The 20,700-nt window shown below is 48.7% G+C and overlaps 7 protein-coding genes across 7 annotated transcripts; 1 reads left to right on the top strand and 6 right to left on the bottom strand.

Moving 5' to 3' along the window:
• Positions 1-697: 697 nt before the first annotated feature.
• On the bottom strand, positions 698-2,017 carry N7525_009106 (uncharacterized protein; the record flags this gene model as incomplete). Its single annotated transcript, XM_002563187.2, has 1 exon — positions 698-2,017. One exon carries the CDS (start codon positions 2,015-2,017, stop codon positions 698-700), a length of 1,320 nt encoding a protein of 439 aa, XP_002563233.2.
• Positions 2,018-2,305: 288 nt separating this feature from the next.
• Positions 2,306-4,156, bottom strand: N7525_009105 (NUDIX hydrolase; the record flags this gene model as incomplete). Its single annotated transcript, XM_002563186.2, has 6 exons — positions 2,306-2,343; positions 2,490-2,660; positions 2,847-3,209; positions 3,358-3,384; positions 3,479-3,635; positions 4,028-4,156. The coding sequence occupies 6 exons, from the start codon at positions 4,154-4,156 to the stop codon at positions 2,306-2,308; spliced, it is 885 nt and encodes a 294-aa protein (XP_002563232.2).
• A 455-nt stretch (positions 4,157-4,611) lies between these two features.
• On the bottom strand, positions 4,612-6,369 carry N7525_009104 (MRS7 family protein; the record flags this gene model as incomplete). Its single annotated transcript, XM_002563185.2, has 3 exons — positions 4,612-5,667; positions 5,736-6,238; positions 6,303-6,369. 3 exons carry the CDS (start codon positions 6,367-6,369, stop codon positions 4,612-4,614), a joined length of 1,626 nt encoding a protein of 541 aa, XP_002563231.2.
• Positions 6,370-6,847: 478 nt separating this feature from the next.
• On the bottom strand, positions 6,848-8,426 carry N7525_009103 (glycerophosphocholine acyltransferase; the record flags this gene model as incomplete). The annotated part of the gene is made up of 2 exons (XM_002563184.2): positions 6,848-7,580; positions 7,633-8,426. The coding sequence occupies 2 exons, from the start codon at positions 8,424-8,426 to the stop codon at positions 6,848-6,850; spliced, it is 1,527 nt and encodes a 508-aa protein (XP_002563230.2).
• An 873-nt stretch (positions 8,427-9,299) lies between these two features.
• N7525_009102 (DUF2841 domain-containing protein) lies at positions 9,300-10,954 on the bottom strand (the record flags this gene model as incomplete). Its single annotated transcript, XM_061214592.1, has 5 exons — positions 9,300-9,745; positions 9,820-10,005; positions 10,065-10,526; positions 10,592-10,799; positions 10,865-10,954. The coding sequence occupies 5 exons, from the start codon at positions 10,952-10,954 to the stop codon at positions 9,300-9,302; spliced, it is 1,392 nt and encodes a 463-aa protein (XP_061069023.1).
• Positions 10,955-16,038: 5,084 nt separating this feature from the next.
• N7525_009101 (uncharacterized protein) lies at positions 16,039-17,028 on the bottom strand (the record flags this gene model as incomplete). Its single annotated transcript, XM_002563182.1, has 1 exon — positions 16,039-17,028. One exon carries the CDS (start codon positions 17,026-17,028, stop codon positions 16,039-16,041), a length of 990 nt encoding a protein of 329 aa, XP_002563228.1.
• Positions 17,029-18,606: 1,578 nt separating this feature from the next.
• N7525_009100 (endo-1,4-beta-xylanase) lies at positions 18,607-20,113 on the top strand (the record flags this gene model as incomplete). Its single annotated transcript, XM_061214591.1, has 9 exons — positions 18,607-18,862; positions 18,917-18,957; positions 19,017-19,065; positions 19,127-19,248; positions 19,304-19,449; positions 19,513-19,601; positions 19,753-19,841; positions 19,904-19,969; positions 20,024-20,113. The coding sequence occupies 9 exons, from the start codon at positions 18,607-18,609 to the stop codon at positions 20,111-20,113; spliced, it is 948 nt and encodes a 315-aa protein (XP_061069022.1).
• Positions 20,114-20,700: the final 587 nt, after the last annotated feature.

The following is a 20,700-nucleotide window of genomic DNA, read 5'->3' as shown; positions in this document are numbered from 1 at the left end:
GAATGATTGCCTGACAGTGGCGATCCGCGTTGGTCATTTTGGATTGCAGATGCGACTGTCTCTGCGTCTGTGTATGTATAGGTATATGTATGTGCTTACATGTAAGAAACCAGACACGCTAGGTGCAGCGGTATACCTGGTCTGATATAGGTGTTGTGCAGGAAAGTTTAATTGTGGTTAACTTGGGGCTAAGGATGTTGAGTATCCATAACTTAGGGGATGAGCCTGTAAGTGGAAGACATGTCCATTGAACCCAAGGGGATAATTCAAATTAAAGAGCTGACTCGGACTCTTAGTCGGTCAGCGACTCAACCTTAAAAGCATGCTAAGCTAGAAGTCCTCGCTCGGAAACGCCTGCAAATGTCTATAATACAGACAGTGATTCAAGACAAGAGACCAACGAAGATACAGGAAGAATAGGGCAAATGAAAAGAGAGATAGGATATGAATGCCCGGATAAAAGGTAAATGGTAAATGGTTAGGGAGAGTGGAGGGAAATAAAAGATCAGGATGCGAGTGAAGAGAGAAATGATGCAGCTAAAACCATAACACCAAACAAGAACAAGATTGTGAAGCGAAGAGGGTATAGGTATAGATATGTCGTGAGATGTCGTGAGATGAGTAGTGAGTGCTGAAGGACAAAAAAACCAAATCAAAACAAACAAAGCCAACGTAGTTTCAACAAGGCAAAGGAATCTCAAACCCATGGGTCCGCCCGCACATAAGTATGTGGATTGACAGGCCCAACAAACTTGATTTGAGCCTTCAAGAACTCCCTTCGGCGATCATCCTTCGACTCCACAATCTTCTTCTTCGCACCCAGAAATACCCCTCGGGTATTGTGTTGGGACTGCTTCCACGACGGAGACAAAGAAGAGGCAGCATTTGCAGACGATAAGTCAGGAGCCGAAGACGAAGACGGCTCTGCATCCAATACCGGCGAAGACTTATATCTCGGGAACTGAATATTCCGCTTCTTGGATTTTTTCGGCGATTCCCAGCTCCCAGAGCCATGTTTCTGGTACGGCGACAGCGGAACAGCCAGCTGTTTCGGCCGGGGTGTGGTGGGTGTTTTGAGCGAAGTAGGCGAAGTCGGCGAGATCGGCGTCTGAAGATGGAACTTGTGGTTGGTATAGTCATACTCGCTGCTCGACGTAGCTACGGATGTAGCTCGCGCGACCTTCGTATCCAAGGCCAAGGATGATTGTTGTGCGGGGACTATCTTGCGGAGTGTACCTCCTACATCATTGAGGTGGTGGTCCATGGGCGCAGTCGCCGGACGGGGAAGTTCCTTCTTATTTTCCGTCGAGTCGCGCGAGAGAGTGCGGTGGACGTAAGTCTTGATCGAGTCGCGAACTCCACCGAACCCCCCGCGGTCGAGCGAATGCCAGCGGTACTTGCCCTTGGCGAAATCGAGCGGGTTGCCTATTTTGCGGGTTTTATGGTTCGGCGCGACCATGTTTGGGCTGATGCGGCCGCTGGCCTGGAGAGCGGAGGGGGCTAATTCGGGGAAATAATCCCACTTCTTCTCGCGGAAGTAGTGGTTCGTGCCGGTGCGGTTTTGGTTCCAGTGCGGTGGACGCACGTATGTCGTGTCGGAAAATGAAGATGATACTGATACTGTTGTTGGCTCGACAATTGATGGGATATTGATACCGATCGAGTCCGTGCGTTTATGTGGAGGTTGCGGGGACAGTCTCAGAAGCTGATCGGCGGATGGAGCCGGGTGATCGACCAAGTCGTCGAAGTCGCAACCAGAACTGACGAAGATGGGATAACTATCTGCTGAGTTGCGAGGTTCACTGGGTCCGGTGAGGCTATCGAGGGTACTTTCGGTGTCGCTGTCGCTGGAGTCACTCCACATAGCCGAACATTCTGGTTGTTCGGGAAGGGGTTTTGCGGGGAGAGGTTTGTTGAGAAAGAGTTCGGAGCGAGTAGAGGGAGTGTTGGGGGAGAGTGGTGGGATTACTCGCTCGAGTCCTTCGAGTGAGCGAGAGGGTCGAACGGGGGGAGCCATTCGACTGTGATAGGAACAGGTCGGGGAAAGCATTTTCACTTGAGAGTCGAACAATCAAAGGGAAGTATAAAAATACATCAAAAGAGCAGAAACTAAGTCTGAAGACAAAGAGAGAGAGTGGTTGGGTATATGAATGATATCGGAAGTAAGGAGAAAAGAGAGGAGCTTATTATATTATCCTATTATAATGTCCTATTATAACCTATTGCAACCTATTATAATGTACTATTATAATACTAATCTATTAAAATAATATAATATACGGTAATATCATATACGTAAACATCGTCAAACGAACCGACGCAAGGACCAGTTCGGCGATCGCCCTTACTCCGCTTAGCAGGTGATATGATTGGCTAGACGAATATACTTCACTTATTACGAAGTACATGGGTGTTCAGTATATGCCTAACTACCTACCTAGGTACCTAGGTACAGGTAGGTACCTAACTAAGTCTGGCTGCCTTCTCACCTAATCGGCCCAACTGACGAAGTTTGGCGATCATCTCCTCATCACCAAAGTGACTGTTATGCTCGAATTCCGGTTCCTGTGCGTATGCGACACGAGCTGCATCGACAATAATTCGTGCGGTCATGCCAAAGATACGATAGACTTGATCTTCTCGAACAAAGAACTGGTGCACTAGTGTTGTTAGTATCCACATGGACTGGCCCCCTATTTCCTCGTTTGGAACAAAGAAAAAGAAGAAAAGAAGAAAAGAAGGATTTCTTGAAAGAAAAATAACATCCCGTGTCCACCCTCGGGTGTATCCCATATGGACATCGATGTTGTAGTAAAAGAAAAAAAAAAAGGAAGAAATATACTTACTCCTCCAGTGTGAATTATGCCACATCCCCCAAGATCCACGATACCATTCCTGTCCATTCGGTAAATTTCCACTCAAAAAGTCCTTGAATGGCGCAGTAAAAACAGCCTCAACCTCTCTCGCATCCAAAATAGGAATAAGCGACACCTCCGGATCGGCGTTCCCCAATGCGGGATCATAGCTGTGGAGGAAAGCAACGCAGGGACGTACAACCACCTCCGTCTTCGCAAGATTGGCCGGGAACTCGCAGAGATGCTCCACGCTGAACGGGGGTGGAAGCTTTTGGTTAATATCGGGGAGGCCGATCTCCTCGCTTGCCTCGCGGCGCGCCGTTTGAAAGGCGGTTTCTGCGTGTTCTGCTCGGCCTACAGGGAAGGGATCAGTCGATGTTTTTCTTTTCCCTTCTTTTTCCAATTCAGGTTAAGGCGTCCAACCCGACTCGGATTGGGTTTTCTTCTCTTTTCCCCCTTTTTCCCTTTTTTTCTTGCCTTCACCTTGAATGTCCCAACTTACCACCAGGTAAAGCTGCATCTCCTGCATCTACCAAACAAGATTAGCGTAGTCCCGAACAACCAACCCATGTCATGCACCCGAAAACAGGGCTGATCCACGTATTCAACCCCCTTAGACTTACACGAACTTAGTGTCTTAGCCCGGATCGTAACAACCACCTTAAGGTCGCCCTTGGCATCGGCGAAGAGCAGTATCAGCACAGCCGCCCGTCTGCCTAGCGGGAGTGAGTCGTACACTGTTGGCGGGGGGACATAGTTTCGGAGTCTGTTGATTGCCTCCTATGGATCCATCATAAGTGTCAGGGGATATACTTATGGGTTTAGGTTTCAATATCGGGATGGACATCCACGGGGAAAAAAAGGAATGGAGGTTTCGGCTTGAACAAAACCTTGACTGTGAAGAAAGTGGTCTTAGACAAAGAAAAGAATGTTCCATCTCTCTTCCCCCAAAAGGTTTCAAGTCCAAAGACTGAAGCCGAAACTCAAACCATGAGACCTCCTTGGATACACATCCAGGTATGATCGACAGAAAAAGAAAAGAAGGGCAATTTAAGACCCGTTAAAGGAAGGGGGAGGCAGGGATAATACGCATGGCAAAATGGACACAGCAGATTTGCATTACACAGGTGGACACGCGGTCATTTCGGGTAGTCGCAGGGAACAAGTCGTACCTGGGAGGTTGGATTTAGGGGGGCCATTATGTTGGGTGTTCGTGGCTTGGGGAATAATTGATTTTGGTTCGGGGAGTAGGTACTGAAGCGAAGTGTCCGAAGGTTCAAGTTGAGCTGTGGTCTGCGCATTTCAATATAACTATGACAATATACTCCGTACTCCGTAGAATAGTTATGGGGAAAGATGGGGTTCTCGTGTACTGAGGTAGCCGAGGTAACTCGAGAATGTAGGTGACTAATGATATAATCGGGGAATACCTCCAGGCCCTAGATAAGTACTTTTCTAAAGTGCTATGAAGAAAAATACAGAGTTATTGGGTCTGTGCCTTTACGGTTATTCACAGTTATATAATGCAGTATGAAATAGCAAGGGAATAGAATATACACAGATCACAGCAATGAAATAAGGTAGAGAAGGCGGGGATCAAATGGTCTATCAACATAGAAATAAATAAGACAGGATGAGAACTGAAGGGGAGAGAAAAAATCAAGAGCCAAAGCAACCATCTATATGACAAGTGCAACCCAAACCAAAACATGCAGGAAATCAAAACACAAAGAAATCGCCGGCATATTCATATCAACTACGAGCTTTCGCTCTTCTTCTCCTTGGACTCGGGGGCCTTCTCGGCACGCTCGCCTTCCGCCAAAGCCTCATTAGCCTCAGCAGACTGCTTAGCGCCATCAGACAGAGTCTCAACCTTAGCCTCCTCCTTCTCATCGATATCATCGATATCCTTGGGCGCGGAAACACCCTTGCCCTCGTTCTCGCTGTTCTGCTCGTTCTCCTCCTCGATCAGCTCCTCCTGCTCCTTGATAACCTCAAGACGCTGCTTGTTGGTAGCAGCACCCTCGGCATTGTGGACCTCGAGCTCGATCTCGTGGAACAACTCCTCGGGAATGCTGGAGAGCACGGATTTCAGCGCGTCGATTTGCGACGCGAATTCGGACTCCTTGCCACCCTGCGTGTACAGGTAGGCGTTGCTCAACACCAACAGAGTGGACGGAACGCCCTGCTTGAGACGCAGCTCGAGCCACATGTCGAGATCCTCGCGCAGGCGCGCGGGGGACACACCGTGTGTGCGGATTCCGCGCGAGGCACTGGCCATCTGCAGTTCGGGGACGGAGAGCGAGTCAACACCCTCGTGGTAGATCGCACGGTCGTCACGCTTGATCTGGCGCATGCGGTGTCGGATGGTGTACCGGAGCATGGCGTCGGTACCAAAGGCGTTCAGGTTCATGTAGCGGCAAATACCGACCAGCTGGGGGCGAGACAGGTTGTCAAGGGTCAGGTCGTCCTTGAAGATCTTGCAGACCTTGATAACATCCTCCGTTGAGGGCGATTCACCGGTGGTGCGGATCTTGCGGAAAAAGTCTGTGAATTCTTCGTTCTTGACGGTGGCGGCGGTCAACGGCAGACCGCTCTCCCGTATGGTGTTGCGCAAGAAGCCAGAAACTTCTTTGCGGGTCGATCTGAGGTTCAACGCCTTGGCATCGCGGGCCTTCTGCCCCTCGTAGGTGCTGGGGAGCATGTTGGGGAAGATCTTTAGGGCCACGGGGAGCAGGAGTTCGGCAAAGGGAACGATTAGGAACATCGAGAATGGAACCAAACGTCCAAGATCCTTTGTAGTACGTTGGAGCTATAAACAAACCTAGGTTAGCCAAATAATACAAAAATATCGAGATATTGCTGATGGCGCAATCATACCTGGCGGTGCTCTCGGCGACTGAGCTCATAACCACCGGCCATTTTCAACGCCAGTCTCGAACTAATCTTGACCTCGGTGGAAAGCAACTTGGTGCCATCCCAGTAGTGCTGCAACTCTTTCTTGATCTTTTGTCCAAGCGTCAACTTTTTCGCCGCCTTCTTCTCGGCCAACTTCTGGTCCTCCGTGTTCGTCTTTGCGGCAACTGCAGCATCTGTTTGCTTGCTAGAAGTTGACTGTGTCTCGGCGGGCTGAGTCTTCGCGTCTGTAGATTGTGACTGCGCGGTCTGTTCTTGAGAGAGCGGCTTCTTGGCTTGGTCGGCATTGAACCCGGGGGGAGGGAAGTTCTGAGAAGAATTGTTCGATGTGGATTGCTCGGTCGCATATCCACGCTGAGGGATCAGAACAGCAAGCGCCGACATTTGGGATGGCAGGTCGCGGCCATTTCGCAGAAGGCTGCGGGCTGCAATGGAGGCCGGGCTGAGTGCGCTGGAACGATTACGGCCTGCTGAGGGAAGTGTCAGCAACTGTCATCGCCATGTGGTTCCTTGAGATCATTCAACACTTACTGATCAGTGCCGATCGGAAAGCAGGAGTTCCGCGGACCAAACCGGTCGTTCTCATGGTAGCGGACATTTGCGGGAGACGTTGGGCGAAAAAAGTAAGCGCTCGAAGCAGCGGGCAATGAGTTCGTAGGCGCAACAATAATGAAATAAATGATTAATTCTAATATCCACGGGATGAACCCCAAAAAAAAAATCACAACAGATTGATGGTCACAAAAAGTTTGGAATGTCCTGGAACCGGCGATGAGATAGATGTTGTGATGTACTGCCGCAGTCATCTTGCACGTGACAGCCGATACCGCCTCGGGTTTTGCTCGGGGTTAAACAGACGGAGTTCTAGAACAGACCTACGAAGATGCCAAGTATTTCATTTTGCAAATGTCAATCAGGATGATATCAATTTGGATATCCTGTTCTATACATTTATACGATTAAAACAAGGCTCGCTCAGTAATCTCAAAGTTGAATCTTGACAAAAGAAACCAACAAAATCAGGGTATAGTTATAAAGACTGGCAGAAACGACGGCAAGATTATGTCTCCTAAGGTTCAAGTTCGCTCACGAACAAGGGAGTCCTTGTTCAAACTTTGCTCCAGGACATCAGTAGAAGAGGCCTCGGCAGTATCCAACAAGGGAATTCGATCGACACTGGATCGCTTATCCCCGTTGTGCGCATTGATAGCTTCACTGAGAGGACTGGGTTCAGGGACAAGGAAAGGACTGGTTGTTCCTTCGGGGGAGCTCTGCCAACGTGCCACATCTGTCTTGAGCTGCTCCAACTCCTTTTGGAAGCGCTTTCCAAAGACGTCGATGTAGTAAGTTGCTCCATTGTGGATGCTCCAGACGAATAGCGCAGCCATGTACAGACCGCTGGCCCATCTGTACCAAAACCAGATCGGGCAGGGAATCATTGTGGATAAAGCAAATCCGTACTGGATGAACATGAAACATGGCTCTTGCAGCGCCTCAGGCAGACTCAACACAAATCGCCCAATCCACGCCTTGGAGTATGACTTGCGCAGCCAGGTGAAGCTGGTCGGGCGACCGGCTGCAATTTTATCGCGGCGGCGCACCGTAATCAGGAAGTGATACATGAGCTGCCACACCACATAGGGGGCCGTGGACAAGAGTATCATGGCACCAAGACCATAATGCTCTGGGTCTCCGGGCTGACTGAACTTGATGTTGTAGACAGCAGGGAAGCGTTCCTTGAGTTTCTCAACCGGAGTCAAGTGTACGATGCAGTGCAAAGTTACCGGTGGCATAATGTGGATGAAGAGACTGCAGAGACAGATGAGCGAACGAACTTTGTTCCTTTCGGTGTATAACGTACCTGACAACCTTGTCCATACTGTGGAAGACCATAGAGTTACGCCACATGGCGATTGCGGCGGCATTATTTCCGAAAGTCAAGCAGAAGGTGCTGATAAAAAGCCGTTTCGAGTTGGGGAAGACCCAAATACTCAGCATGCAAAGCAAATTGACAAAGTAGCAGAGATCGGCCAAGAAGTAGTGGTAGCCCTTCGCATGGTACCTGTAGTAGCGGATGGGCATAAAATATGCCAGCTGCGCGCTAAACCAGATATAAAAGTACTCCGGGCAAGCACCGATCAGGTAGCCGCTGATGAAGATATTGAGCACACCAGCTATAAAAGACACCTTCTCCTGCAGGGTGACAGTCACAGTCTTGCTCCACTGCTTCCCGAGGCGCTCTACACCCTGCTTCATCCGAGAACGATATTTCTCCAGCTTCTCATCGGCGGTCGGTGCCCGGCGCTTCCATTCACCCATAACACGATCCTTGGCGTTCAAAGAAGATGATTTGAGTTTCTCCCGCTGTTTGCGCACCTTGTCCTTTTGTGTGGCGATGGCCTGCTGCCATTTCTCCAAGCGCTGGGAGAGCTGGATGTTGTCAAGTAGGTCGAAAATAGTCAGCTTGTCCAGTGGCGGAAATGACTCCCAGTCCTCCTGGTACGAGCTGCTGTTTGAGAAGGAGCCGTTGCGCGACAGTCTTCCTGGTGAGGCGGGAGGAGAGCCAAATTCATCGTTGTCCGTGAAGTCGTCTGGGGGAAAGGGCACATCGATCTCCTCCAGCCCTGGCGTGGAGGCCAACGGCTCGGCTGACATTGTGGGATCAGACTTTCTTCTCGAGCTGGTGTTTTCCATCAAAAACTGTTGCTGAAAGCAGAGTATCGTCGGTCCGTCCCGTGTGTTGGGATATGGTCGACTGAGGAAACGATTCAAGGTTAGCATCCCCATAGTTACAACAAGCTCAAAGAGCACAGCTTAGTAGATATGTGCCAGACAGGCGCCAGTGCTTGAAACACACGACCACTATATAAAAAAACGAGGGGCAATTAAAAGAACCCGGCAAGCTTACCTTATCGGTAGATCACGCGTTTATTGGACTCACAAGGTGAGGATGGCGAACTGTGGTTGGCGATCCACAGAGTAAACAAGTCTGGACTCACTGGCGCATGACACAGAAACGGCGATACAGGACTGCCGCTGCTTGGGGTGCAGGTCGGGAAAGTTGAGAAGATACTCGGACAGGAACCAGCGAGAAGGTGAGAAGTTGAGGTGTGCCGGTGATGTGAATGGTGGTTGGATGGAGAAGCTGCCAAGGTGCGTTGGGGGATCGTCATGCGGGACCAATCAGGGGCTTGCCTTGGCCCAGGTGTGAGGTTGACACCTGAGGCAGCAAACTTTATAGGCCGGGTCCCTTTTCCAACCTTGGAAGGTTACCTATGCTGTACGGAGTACGGAGTACTCTGGACCTCATTGCTACTTGCACTGTTCTACCGGGTTTTGGCCGTATTCGAGTTGTTCCATTAATTTTTGTTGCACATTCTCCCTAACTTCTCGTATACGAAAGCGAGTTGGCAACCCTTCCCAAGGAAATATATATAGACAAAGGAACCAGCAAAAACCCCATATCCGTGCCCGGCCAAACGCTCAACTCCAGGTCTGTACTGACAAAAAAGAGGGAACACGACAGTATCAATATCCAAACTGTGATGCAGGGTTGGCATGTGACCAGAACCCGGGCCCTTTATCAGATACAAATGGCTGCGAGTAGTAGCCAGACAGATAACCCGGGTCTGGATGCATAGATTTTGTGACATTGCCAGATTCGAGAGGGGGTATTACATGCACTGATGGTGCTATACCTATTGGGTAGCCGAAACTGCCTGTTGGGCTTTGTGGACCACTTGACTCGCTAGTGGTGGGTGAGAGGGGCAGACTATGCGAGTGGTGTAGCTTTGAGTCATCTTCTTCCAACGCGGGAATGCCGGGGTTATCACCTGCATCGTGCATTTCATGTTCGGCCTCGATCACGGAACTGGATACAGGTGCTGCGTGTGCACGGGATGATAGTTCATCGCTGTCTGGGAAGATTGCTTCTGGTAGATGTGTCTGTGTGACCTGAATCAAGGTACTGGCATCTATAGGACAAGAATAGAAACATGGTTAGTGGAACTGCTGATTGGGCCTTGTGGGAAGGTAGTGTGACGCATACCGATTTCACCATCCAGATACTGTTCTTCCATTTGTCGCACAAAGTAGATCTCGTCTAGAACCTGCAGCCGGTGGGCAGGGGTAATCTGACGTCTCACGTCTTGGCCAGCCTCTCGCAGTTTGTCTGTTGTGACTCCGTGGCTATCCTTTAATTCACAGAGGATATGAACAAGAAGTTGCAGTCGGTCTATTATCAGTTAGTATTAATCACGGTCTCATTCGGTGAGCTTGAAAGGGTATGCTCACCAGGCTTGAGCAGATGATCAGGCTCTTTGTGTAAGACACCAGCAGGCCACCACGCAGGCTTGGTGAACTCCGGGTCAACACGCTGTGAGACGCCAGCAATAACCCTGCGCCCGTTGTACGGGTAATGAACCTGCTTTCTCGGCTCGACAAGCTTAATGTAGGATTTGGCAATAGCGCGGCAGTTGAGCTGCTGGAAATCCTCGAATGCCTTCTCGTAGTACCGTCGCAGCAGCGCCCGGTTACCGACGCGAAGGACAGTCCGCCCGGGTGGAGGTGTGGTAGGCGGCGGCGAGCTAGATTTAGGTCGAGCCTTGGACATACCGCCGGATCGCTTTGACCTTTTCCGGCTTTGCTGTGAGGACCATTGGAACGGAATCATCTTGGCCGGTCTCGCCTGACTGGTTTGCGCCCATCCCGAGGCTGGTTGCTCGTCCCAAGGGGAGTGGGGTGCTTGGGTTGGGTCTGCATAAAGACAAAGGAAGTCAGTCTTGTTGTTCTGGAGCTTTGACTCTAGAAGCCTGGCTCACCTGTGTACTGCGGATTGGTTTGTGGGGCCTGGCCAGTCATTTCTATGAACTTGTTTGTGACATCTGGTGTGAAGATGGCGCCTTCGCAGCCTGCAATTGAGGGTGAGGCTTGAAGTTGCCATTGACCGTTGTGGTCGAGGTATATCATGGCGAAGTGTGGGTGGGTATATTCGGCGGTATGAGTATGGGGTTGTTTAGGAGCGATTTGCTATTTGATTATTAGCCAAACTTGATACTTGTTGCCTTCTTTTTTAAAATTGGCAATTCTATTACCATGTGCACGGGTGGTTGCTGTGGGATGCACGTATCAGAGTGCCTTCGCTCCAGCACCTCTCCGGGGAAGTATCCACGATTCATATCCATATTGTGAGATAGATAGTACAGGGCTTGAAAATCGAATCTGCAAGATCGAGGCTCACTGCGCTTGTCAAACGTAGTAAATTGCAAATACAAATTCCAGAATACAGAATGGAAATGACTCGCTCAACAATCGGCCCACGGTGTGAATTGATAGAAAGAAGAGTACACGCAGCTTGCCGATGGATAAGAAATCCGGGGCCATTCGATCAGGGACAGGGTCCAGGCGAGATACATATACCACAAGCACGGAGTAATAATACAGAACCGTGGTCCATGATCTCCCAATTCCGACAGCAGACCCCGAGTATTGGCATATCTCCACATGACAGAGATGTCCCCTGAAAATACGGATCGGCTTGGTGCTAATGCAAGGAAAAATGAATAGCTGCAAAGCTGAGCGTGTGGCAATACGAAAGCTTCCGTATCACTTCTTTCTGCATCTCGTGATTGGACCATCCACTTCTCCCCCTTTGCAATGTGTAGTCGATGGGTCGAGTCCGTTCTGCGCATTGACGCACGTTAGGGCTGTGATCCATGGACGAGTGTCACATAACCTTGTTCGACCCATGGTTCTGTCGGGGGATCCGAGATCGGCCCAAACACTTTTTGGGAAACACTTCTTGGGACGTCTCAACTAACGCCAGCCACAAAGATCGTCAATTGTTCGAACAAACAACAAATCAAATGATCCAGATATATCCAAATACATCTAAATCTTTCAACCCCGTCTCCGCTATCTGCAGCAAGCCGTTGTATCCATAAATAAATTTCCCGCTCCGATACACTAAATTTACCCTCAAATCTTTCGGTTTATCTAAGAAATGATAGACATGGCAGGAGTTGCGAGGTGTCCCTGATCGAGCGACAGCCCAATAACCAAGATGGAGACACTTATCTATCCTAGTGTGTTGACCGATCAGCGATCCCTTGGCCAAATCAGCCACCACAGGTGATAATGAAGAAGAGCGGTCATCTTCGACGCCTATGAGATCATCTCCTGCAAGCCAAGAGAGCCCTGAAAGCTAATGGACCACTGACTAATGCATAGTCTAGCCCACTTCTATGGATCTACTCCGTATGGATACTTTACTTGCGTTGCCAGTGCGTCACCCCACTGGGCTTTTTCAAGTACTACATAGTACACGCGGCTGCGCCCACAGCTCAGTGATTTTTCTTCTCTGAATTTTTTTTTTTTTTTTTTTTTTTTTCTCAGGAATTTGTGGGTAATATAGTAATGTCAGGCTTCTAATACGGACACAGCGTTTATCCCCACCGGACGCTTGGCCCAAGTACTACTGTCCATGCGGCCCTTCCCCAACCTAATCTCTAACGGGGGGTGACCTGGAGATGAAACTTTTCCATCTGCCTCTGTCCCAACGCTGAGGCCCCCGAGGTCCAAGGCCCCAGACGCGACCATCGAATCTTGAGCTTATTTTCCAGTTCGCGGAAGTTGGTTTATGGTTCCGGACGTGCGGGTACCAAACCCGAGAACCAAGAAATTAATCTTGGTTAATCTTCAATCGTTTCTTTGGGGGCGCTTTCGCTTTCGCTCGCGGTTGCTTCTTGCTTTCTTTTTTCCCCAGCATGGTGTAAGTCCAAACCAGCTGTGATATGCATCAAATCGCCACTAGCATGGATTCTTTAGCGGTGATTCCAAATTCTGCTATCCTGCGGCATGATGCATAAGCGGACGTGGCAACCCGGAGCTAGAGTCGCACCATTCTTCGAAACGCGAAGGTCAGTTTTTGTCTATATCCAAAAGGAGGAACAGCTCCAAGGTTAATTGGACTTGAACTACCATTGGGATCGGTTCCCTGATCCCGGATCGACGGTGTCTACTAGGAGCGGGGGAGCGCGGATGGCAGACCAAGAAGCTGATCACCGCGAATTTGATCACCGCTCCATTAATCATATGGTTTCTAGGCATTGTTTCTTTTTCGCGGCCCATTGATATCCGGCATAGTCAGGACTTGAAATGGTCATGATTAGCTAGCGCCACCAGGATCTCGGCCTGCGGCGGCGGGGTCTGCAGCTGTAGCAAAGCCCAATGTTATGCTGGAGTGTCGTTTTGTATTAGTGTTATTATTCCCCCACCGTCACTTGTATCTTGGCTTGAATTTTTTTTTTTTGCTTCTTTTAGGGGGCCTGGTAGTATTGCCATTTGGACTGGGCCTAGCCACAAATACGGAAAATGTAACCGTCTCGCTTTATCTGATGCTATTCGATGGGCCCCCTGGGCCGCAGATTCCGTACCGTCGAGCGGTATAAAAGTACTGACAATTCCACTTTGTATTGCAATGAGAGAGATATAGGTTTTTCGACTTTTTCGACTTGAGTCAGTCAACACTTGACTTCGAAAATAGGCATCTAACAAGTGTCGGCATTTCATATTTTTTATCGACCTGCCTGATGTATTTTGGCGTATATGCTCTATGGCTCGACGTGTGGAATCTATTGGATACTATGGCCGACGCTCTTTACCAGGCAGCCTTATTATTTATTCATTGGCAAAAGCAAGAAAAGGAACCCAAAAATATAAATTCCACGCAATCAACAACACGGGGCTAGGTACAAAATACGGCGGCGTACATTGCACCTAGACGCCGACCAGAAAAACAAGGATATGTACATTACCATCCCCTGAGCCGCATTGGCCCCGAACTCTGTAATACACACAAGGTCGCACAAACCCCACCGGGGAATGGGGAATCGGATACAAAGCCCCATCAGTAAGTGGCGTGGGAAAAAACATGCGTCCCTTGCGTATATATGCGGGCCGTAACACCCAAGAGACGAAATGATCAACAGCGGAATACATACGGAGTACAGTATTACCGTCAATTCTATTATTGTACTTCTTTATTCTGTATATTATCGACAGGCTATCTCCCCTTATCACGACCACATTATGCGCATAAGTAGATCGCCATCCGCCCGTGGGCGCCAACTGCTCCTATACGTACTGTTACTGTTGCACAGCGCCTCGAGGGATTGCATTACAGTACTATTTCGCTTTTTTTAAATGTCTGTAACAGAATATCCAGTATTCCTGTTGTACATGGTATACAAATTTTGTGCAATATTATTGAGAATAGGAATATGTGCGTCTCAGCGGGTGGTGCTCCCGGTACTCCCGCTTGTTGACATTCCGTTTCCATTGCTAGCTGGGTGCAGATGGCTAAACCCTGGTACCAGGATAGTGGTGCAGGAAACCTGCATTATTGGAATTCTGACTTTGAGCTTTGAGCCATCTCTGTAGTGTCCGGGGGGTTTGGCGCTGGGCACGATTTGCAATGTTCGTTGGGAGTACAGTTAATTTGGTGGTGGCGGTGACTATACCCAAGTAGACTGCACCTGATGACTCTGTCCTTCTCACCGTATTTGGACTCGAGTTCCCAGGAAGGAGATTAGAACCTTGGGTAAGTACCCCGTCAAAGCTTGGTCTTACTCTTAGTGGTCACTGGCCCCGTCGCTCTCGCTTTTCTTGGCCACTGTCGTTATACGCGGAAAGCGCTTTATCAAATATCACCACTGTCGGGGGCTGTCAAGGGAGAGTCAATCCGACCTCGTATTAAAAATAAGCGTTTGTCTGTCCAGGTTCGAACCGAATATAGAAAGTTTGTATCAAACACACTGACCAGTCACAGTAGGCCTGAAGGCATAGAGAAATACATTATCAGCCCTGAACTGACTTTAACCCCAGATGCCAGTGGGTCCGAGCTGACTCGGAATGTCCTTTAAGCTTTCCAAATACTTTGGAACCCATGGACCCGAGAGATCAGGCCCAAAATCCAGAGCGGGTCTCTTCCCGTATCAACTTCCCTGCAAAGCTTCCAAGGTTGACTAGGGAAACTCAATTTTAAGCCCTCTGTTCGCACGAACCGGTTTGTCTTGACATGGCCTTCCAAGGTTGCCGCACGGGCTCACCATTCTTTAATTCGTGGTTATACGACCAGCCAGCCTCACTCCTGATCGCCATTAGCCAATGAGCCGCTGGCGGCCGGTTCGTTTCCAATTCCCAATAAGCCACCCTTTAGTCTTTGCGGGCTTTTCAGGCAAGAGGTCATAACACGGATTTCATCCATACCTACAGTGCTATTTGTGCCTGGTACACCGTTTCGATGGTCGACGCCCTCGGACCTGGATCCCACAGAGTAGGTCTGTGTACACATGTTAGTGGAAGCAGTTACGTAGCTCTGTGCTCAGCTACAGTACAATTGTCTCCAACCTAGATGTGGTATCTCACGCCGCGGAGATCACCAAACTTGTTTACCAAATTCTTGAAAATCTGTTCGGTCGGAAGTCTCCAGCAGACAGCATCAGCTGCTCAGAGTTCTGGTAATAAACTTTGGCCGCTCCATGTACCTAGGTCTGTCTGGAGCTTGAAGCTGATGCGCATAATTCTATGTGTGTGATATCAGCTGGTCTAAGAGTTCGAACTGAAAAGGGTTCTAATAATCTACAGACTGGAACAATCTTGGTGTCCATGTTGAGCAACAACTCTGTCAGTCCTAGAGGTGATTTAATCAGGTTCCTCGTACGTACTCAGAAAAAGCCCTTTCTGGACACAATGCAATATTTTTGGTCATCGCCTGCCTAGATATATTTTCCCTACCATGGCCTTTTTCACTTTACTCGTAGTTTCGCCACATTAGGTGATATGAATCTACAACAACCATTTGTGTCTCGAAAGATTCCTTTCTTCCGTCTCTTTAATCGCTCTTTGCGTTACCTGAGGTAGATAAACGGTAGCAATGATTCTGTATATACTCGGTGGTGTCTGTCTTTCCATTCCAGTGTTTATCCCTTGCCGCCTTTTGCCCACTGAATGAAACTGAGCACGCTAAAATCAGTTCTTTCAACAAGACTATACTATGCTACGCATGGAAGAGGCTGTACTACTTACTCGGATTTGAATTTGCTAGCAAATAGTAGTGTAATCGGATGGAGCACTTCACCTTTGTCGTCCGCCGCATGAGCCCTCTTGCCTCATGATCTCAACCCCGTATAGTCACCATCTCACAACTCTCACAGTTTGCCTTCACATCTCCATCTTCCCCCAAACTCCCCAAACACCAAAACTCCCGTTAGTTCTTCAGAGTGAGGACGGCAGGCTTCCACGGTTGGGTATTGTAGTCACCACCAGCGTTCGGCTCTTGTCCCTGGTAGAGGAGCTGCAGGTTGCATGGATCGATAGTCATTGTTTGGTCAGGGTTGGTTCGAACCAAATCACCATGACTGATGTCGTTTGTCCAGGTTGCACCGCTATTGGCCTTCCCAGCGAAGGGCTTACTCTCGCTTGCTGCTTGCGGTTCCCAAGAACCGCCGAGACTGCTCGAGGTGAATGAACGGAAATACCGTTGTCCTTGTGATCCAATTGCCTCGACAATCATGAGGTACTTGTTCTGGCCTTTGACAGTGTACACTTGAACTGCCTCGAATAGGTTGTTTTTGGTGTCACTTAGTACCACCTCTGAACTTGTCCCGAAGTCTCCAGGGAAATTGTTGATGGGCATGCTGGCGCGATAGATCTTGCCATTGTCTCCAGCAAAGAAAAGGTACATATGCGTAGAGTCACCAATAACGGTCTGATCAATGGCGCCGGTGTCTGAGCCGGTGATCTTTCCGGAAAAGAGGGCTTCCTCCGATGACCATCCATTGGCATTGGTAGGATCAGTTGATGTTCGATAGGTGAATGTGCTCGAGCCCCATTGATAGGCCAGGACCCAAATGTCCTTTGGCTGGAAGTAGAACAAAGTGGGTGCAACGGCTGTAAAGCTCGTTGCGTCTTGACTCGCAGTTGCCATGCCGGACCAATCTGAAAAGGCGCCGAAGGTCATCGAGCCGTAGTTTCCATTTGCATCGGCGGTTGATGCATAGACGACGTGTTTGTTGTTCCAAACCACGCTGGTAAAATCCTTGAGTGCGACCCAGCCGGACTTGGGATTCGCTAGAGCACCAGTTGAAGTCCACGAATAAGTCGACGGAAGCGCGCAGTCGGCGAAGACAGCTGGCACTGATGCGAGCAACAGTATGCCAGATGACGCCAGGCCAGTGTTTGACTTGAAGAATCTCATTGTCGTCAAGATTGTAGTGTGTGATGGTTTATTTGATTGAAGACTTGGAGCAGGGGCTAGCCTCGCTTAAATACTTCAAGTACGGCTTGTAAGTCGAATTGTTTGGCCCGGCCGAATGAATCAAACTAATTCCTCATTATCGACATTAAAATCCACAATGTTTCAATCGGAAGAAATGACCCCTTGGTATGTTTTTGATTTGCTGCCTTCAAAGGGATCGTCCAGGATAAACTACATTAGCCAGAAGCCTTAGTCCGCCGGACTATTGCCTTTCTAGCAACAGGTACAGGCATGGACTACGCATCAACTTAACCATTCCAAGCCTATTTTCAGACGGAGGCTGGGTAAATTCATCACAGAGGTCATGAATCTAGCCGTGGGTCTTGATGGTGACACCAGACGGCTTGATTCCTCACCGACGCCTGGTCATTATACCGTTGTTTCACAAAATAACTCACTAGTCTAAACGGTGCTTGCTATCTTGTGTGGCTTGGGCCTTGCCGAAAGCTCTTTGAAGAACGTCAGACGTGACCCTGCTCGGGAGTGCCTCGGAGGATTTAGCGGGGAAATCGAGAAAAAGGCTGGGCTTATTTGAAACCGAGGCAAGCCCTACTTGGCGAAGGAGGAGCTCTCGCTATTTCGGATGACCCCCGAGGTATAACTCATAGATGTCTCGAGGGCCCCCTCTTCGTTTCAACTAAACAGATTATTCTACCCTTAAGTATAAGCCGACAACTTTGTGGGTCCTTGTTACATATCGGAGCGAGAACTCATAATAGGCCTAGCCTATATATCTAAAACGACTTTGGTGATCTGATAGGATTCAGACTAAGTTACTACTCCACATATCTTTCAGACTAAAGTCTTCTATAGGAGCATTTAGGCTAAAAAAATGATGGAACATTATTTCATCCTAAATATTTACTAGGATCTTGGATAAAATAGGCAAGCATCCGTTCCCCTTGAGTAAAAGAAATGGGCCTTGAAAAAAGGGAGGAAAAAAAAAAAGAAAAAAACTGTTTGAAGAATGTCGAGATACACTCCTGCTCGGGGGTACCTCGGAAGTTGGATATTCGAGAACGAGACCCTGTTGGAGGTGATAGACGTCATCTCCACAACTAGGACCCCTTTTTCGTTCTAACTACACGGGCTGTTCTAGCCTTAATCAAAGCTAAGAGTTGTGGGCCCCTTGTTACAGCTGGAACTGTGTAATAGGTCCATATACCTGAAAGGAGGCTGGCGGTTTGATACTATTCAAAGTGCAAGTTACTACGTGCCCCACATGCACTCCAGAATAAAGTCCTCTCTGCGAGAATTTAGGCTAAAGAAAGATCGACTATAATTTCATCCGAGCTATTTGTTAGGATTTTGGATGAAATATGTAAATTCGTTCTCCATTCGTGAACGAGATAGATGATGTAGCCCCCGTTTTGTATTGGGGAAGGATTTCCCTGTCTCAAGTATGAACTTCTTAAGACATGCCATGCTGGCTTCTGTTCTGTATAAGTATCGCCTCCATCCCTCCCCGACGATGTCTTCTATCACACTCATTTTCATTCATCGACTCGAAGAACCAACATGATTCCCAATATCACTCAACTCAAGACAGCTGCTCTGGTCATGCTTTTCGCTGGCCAAGCGCTGTCCGGACCCGTTGAATCCCGACAAGCCTCTGAGAGCATTGATGCCAAATTCAAGGCCCACGGGAAGAAATACCTGGGAAACATTGCTGACCAGGGCACCTTGAACGGGAACCCCAAGACCCCGGCAATCATCAAGGCTAACTTCGGTCAACTCTCTCCGGAGAACAGCATGAAGTGGGATGCTACTGAGCGTGAGTACAAATATCCACGATAACTAGAGAACCAGAAGCTTATCTGCAAAATAGCAAGCCAAGGACAGTTCTCCTTCGCAGGATCCGACTATTTCGTACGTACCCGGATCCTTTCACCGCAATTGATTCTTTGCCTGGTCCTTACACATTCTAGGTCGAATTTGCGGAGACAAACGGGAAGCTGATTCGCGGCCATACTCTCGGTAAGTGCCCAAGGCCCTAAGATTCAGACATATCACAGAAAGAGAAGCTAAACTCGTCAAGTGTGGCACTCCCAGCTCCCATCTTGGGTCTCTTCCATCACGGACAAGACAACCCTAACAGATGTGATGAAGAACCACATCACCACGGTGATGAAGCAGTACAAGGGCAAAGTCTACGCCTGGGTATGTTGTGTCCATAATATGAGTTCCACAAAGCTACGTTACTGATCGATCTAAGGACGTTGTCAATGAAATCTTCGAGGAGGATGGTACCCTTCGTGACAGTGTCTTCTCCAGGGTTCTTGGCGAAGACTTTGTTCGGATCGCCTTCGAAACAGCTCGTGAGGCAGACCCAGAGGCAAAGCTATACATCAACGACTACAAGTGAGTCGTAGTCCTCTGCTTTTTTCTTTCTTTTTTTTTTTTTGCAATTCTAACCTTAAACAGCCTGGACTCCGCCACTAGCGCTAAATTGCAGGGTATGGTCAGCCACGTCAAGAAGTGGATTGCTGCCGGTGTCCCCATCGACGGAATTGGTAAGATACCTAGAATTGCAGTTCGCCGTGTACAATTACTCACTCCTTTCTAGGCTCTCAAACCCACCTAGGCGCTGGTGCCGGTGCCGCAGCTTCTGGATAAGTACCCTCTTGCTCCTTGACCGAATAACTAGCTAACAGCCTCTCACAGCTCTTAATGCTCTCGCCAGTGCAGGAACGGAGGAGGTCGCTGTCACCGAGCTTGATATTGCTGGCGCCAGCTCTACTGACTACGTAGATGTGAGTTTCCACGATGCCTGATATGATTGACTCCTCGCTAAATCCCTATTCTTATCTTACAGGTTGTCAATGCTTGTCTGGACCAGCCCAAGTGTGTCGGAATCACCGTTTGGGGAGTTGCTGACCCGGTAAATGCCAATTTCTTCCAGGTCAAAATGAATGTATACTAATGTCTTTGTTAGGATTCGTGGCGTGCCGACGAGAGCCCATTGCTCTTCGACGCCAGCTATAACCCCAAGGAGGCCTACAACGCTATCGCAGCTGCTCTCTAGGCAACATGCTTTCGATCTCTATCTGAAGCTGGGAAATCTGCTACTAAGCAGGTTACACTCAGATTGAAGTGTACAACCGGAGCGAAATCTTTGTGAGAGAAGGATGGTGGTAAAGAAGGGCTAGGAAAGAATGTTGTCATTATCGTTGAAGAATTGTGTATTTGAGGGAGATAATCTCGCTTTACTAAATCAATCGGAAGGTCTTTTCTAGTTGGACAGAACTTGTTTTCTTACTGTAATTTAAACCAAGAAGAAGATGAAAGCGAGCATTGCTGAAACCACCCCTGGATGCCTTGTTATGGTGGCAGACTGAGCGTTTGTTTGCCAATGTAGGCTTCTATAAAAGGCCTTTATTTTACTTGTTTGAATAGCAGGGGTTTCTTCTTCATTTCCTCGGTAGCTTATAGCTCAACAAGCATGACTAGAGTATTTGTCTACAGCTCTTGGCAATGGACATAGTGATACAATATTCTATATTGACGTTGGAATTCATAGAGGAAGAGTGATTCTATACATTTGTGTTCCCCTGGCCCGTAGATATCATGTTACGCTCTATCCAGGATTACTCCGTACTCCGTCGAGACAAT

The sequence above is a fragment of the Penicillium rubens genome (genome assembly GCF_028828025.1).
Source record: "Penicillium rubens strain IBT 27055 chromosome Unknown utg000003l_segment0_segment0, whole genome shotgun sequence".
Classification (NCBI taxonomy): domain Eukaryota; kingdom Fungi; phylum Ascomycota; class Eurotiomycetes; order Eurotiales; family Aspergillaceae; genus Penicillium; species Penicillium rubens.
The sequence above is the reverse complement of the archived record's forward strand: the minus strand, read 5'-3'. Positions and strand labels throughout refer to the sequence as shown.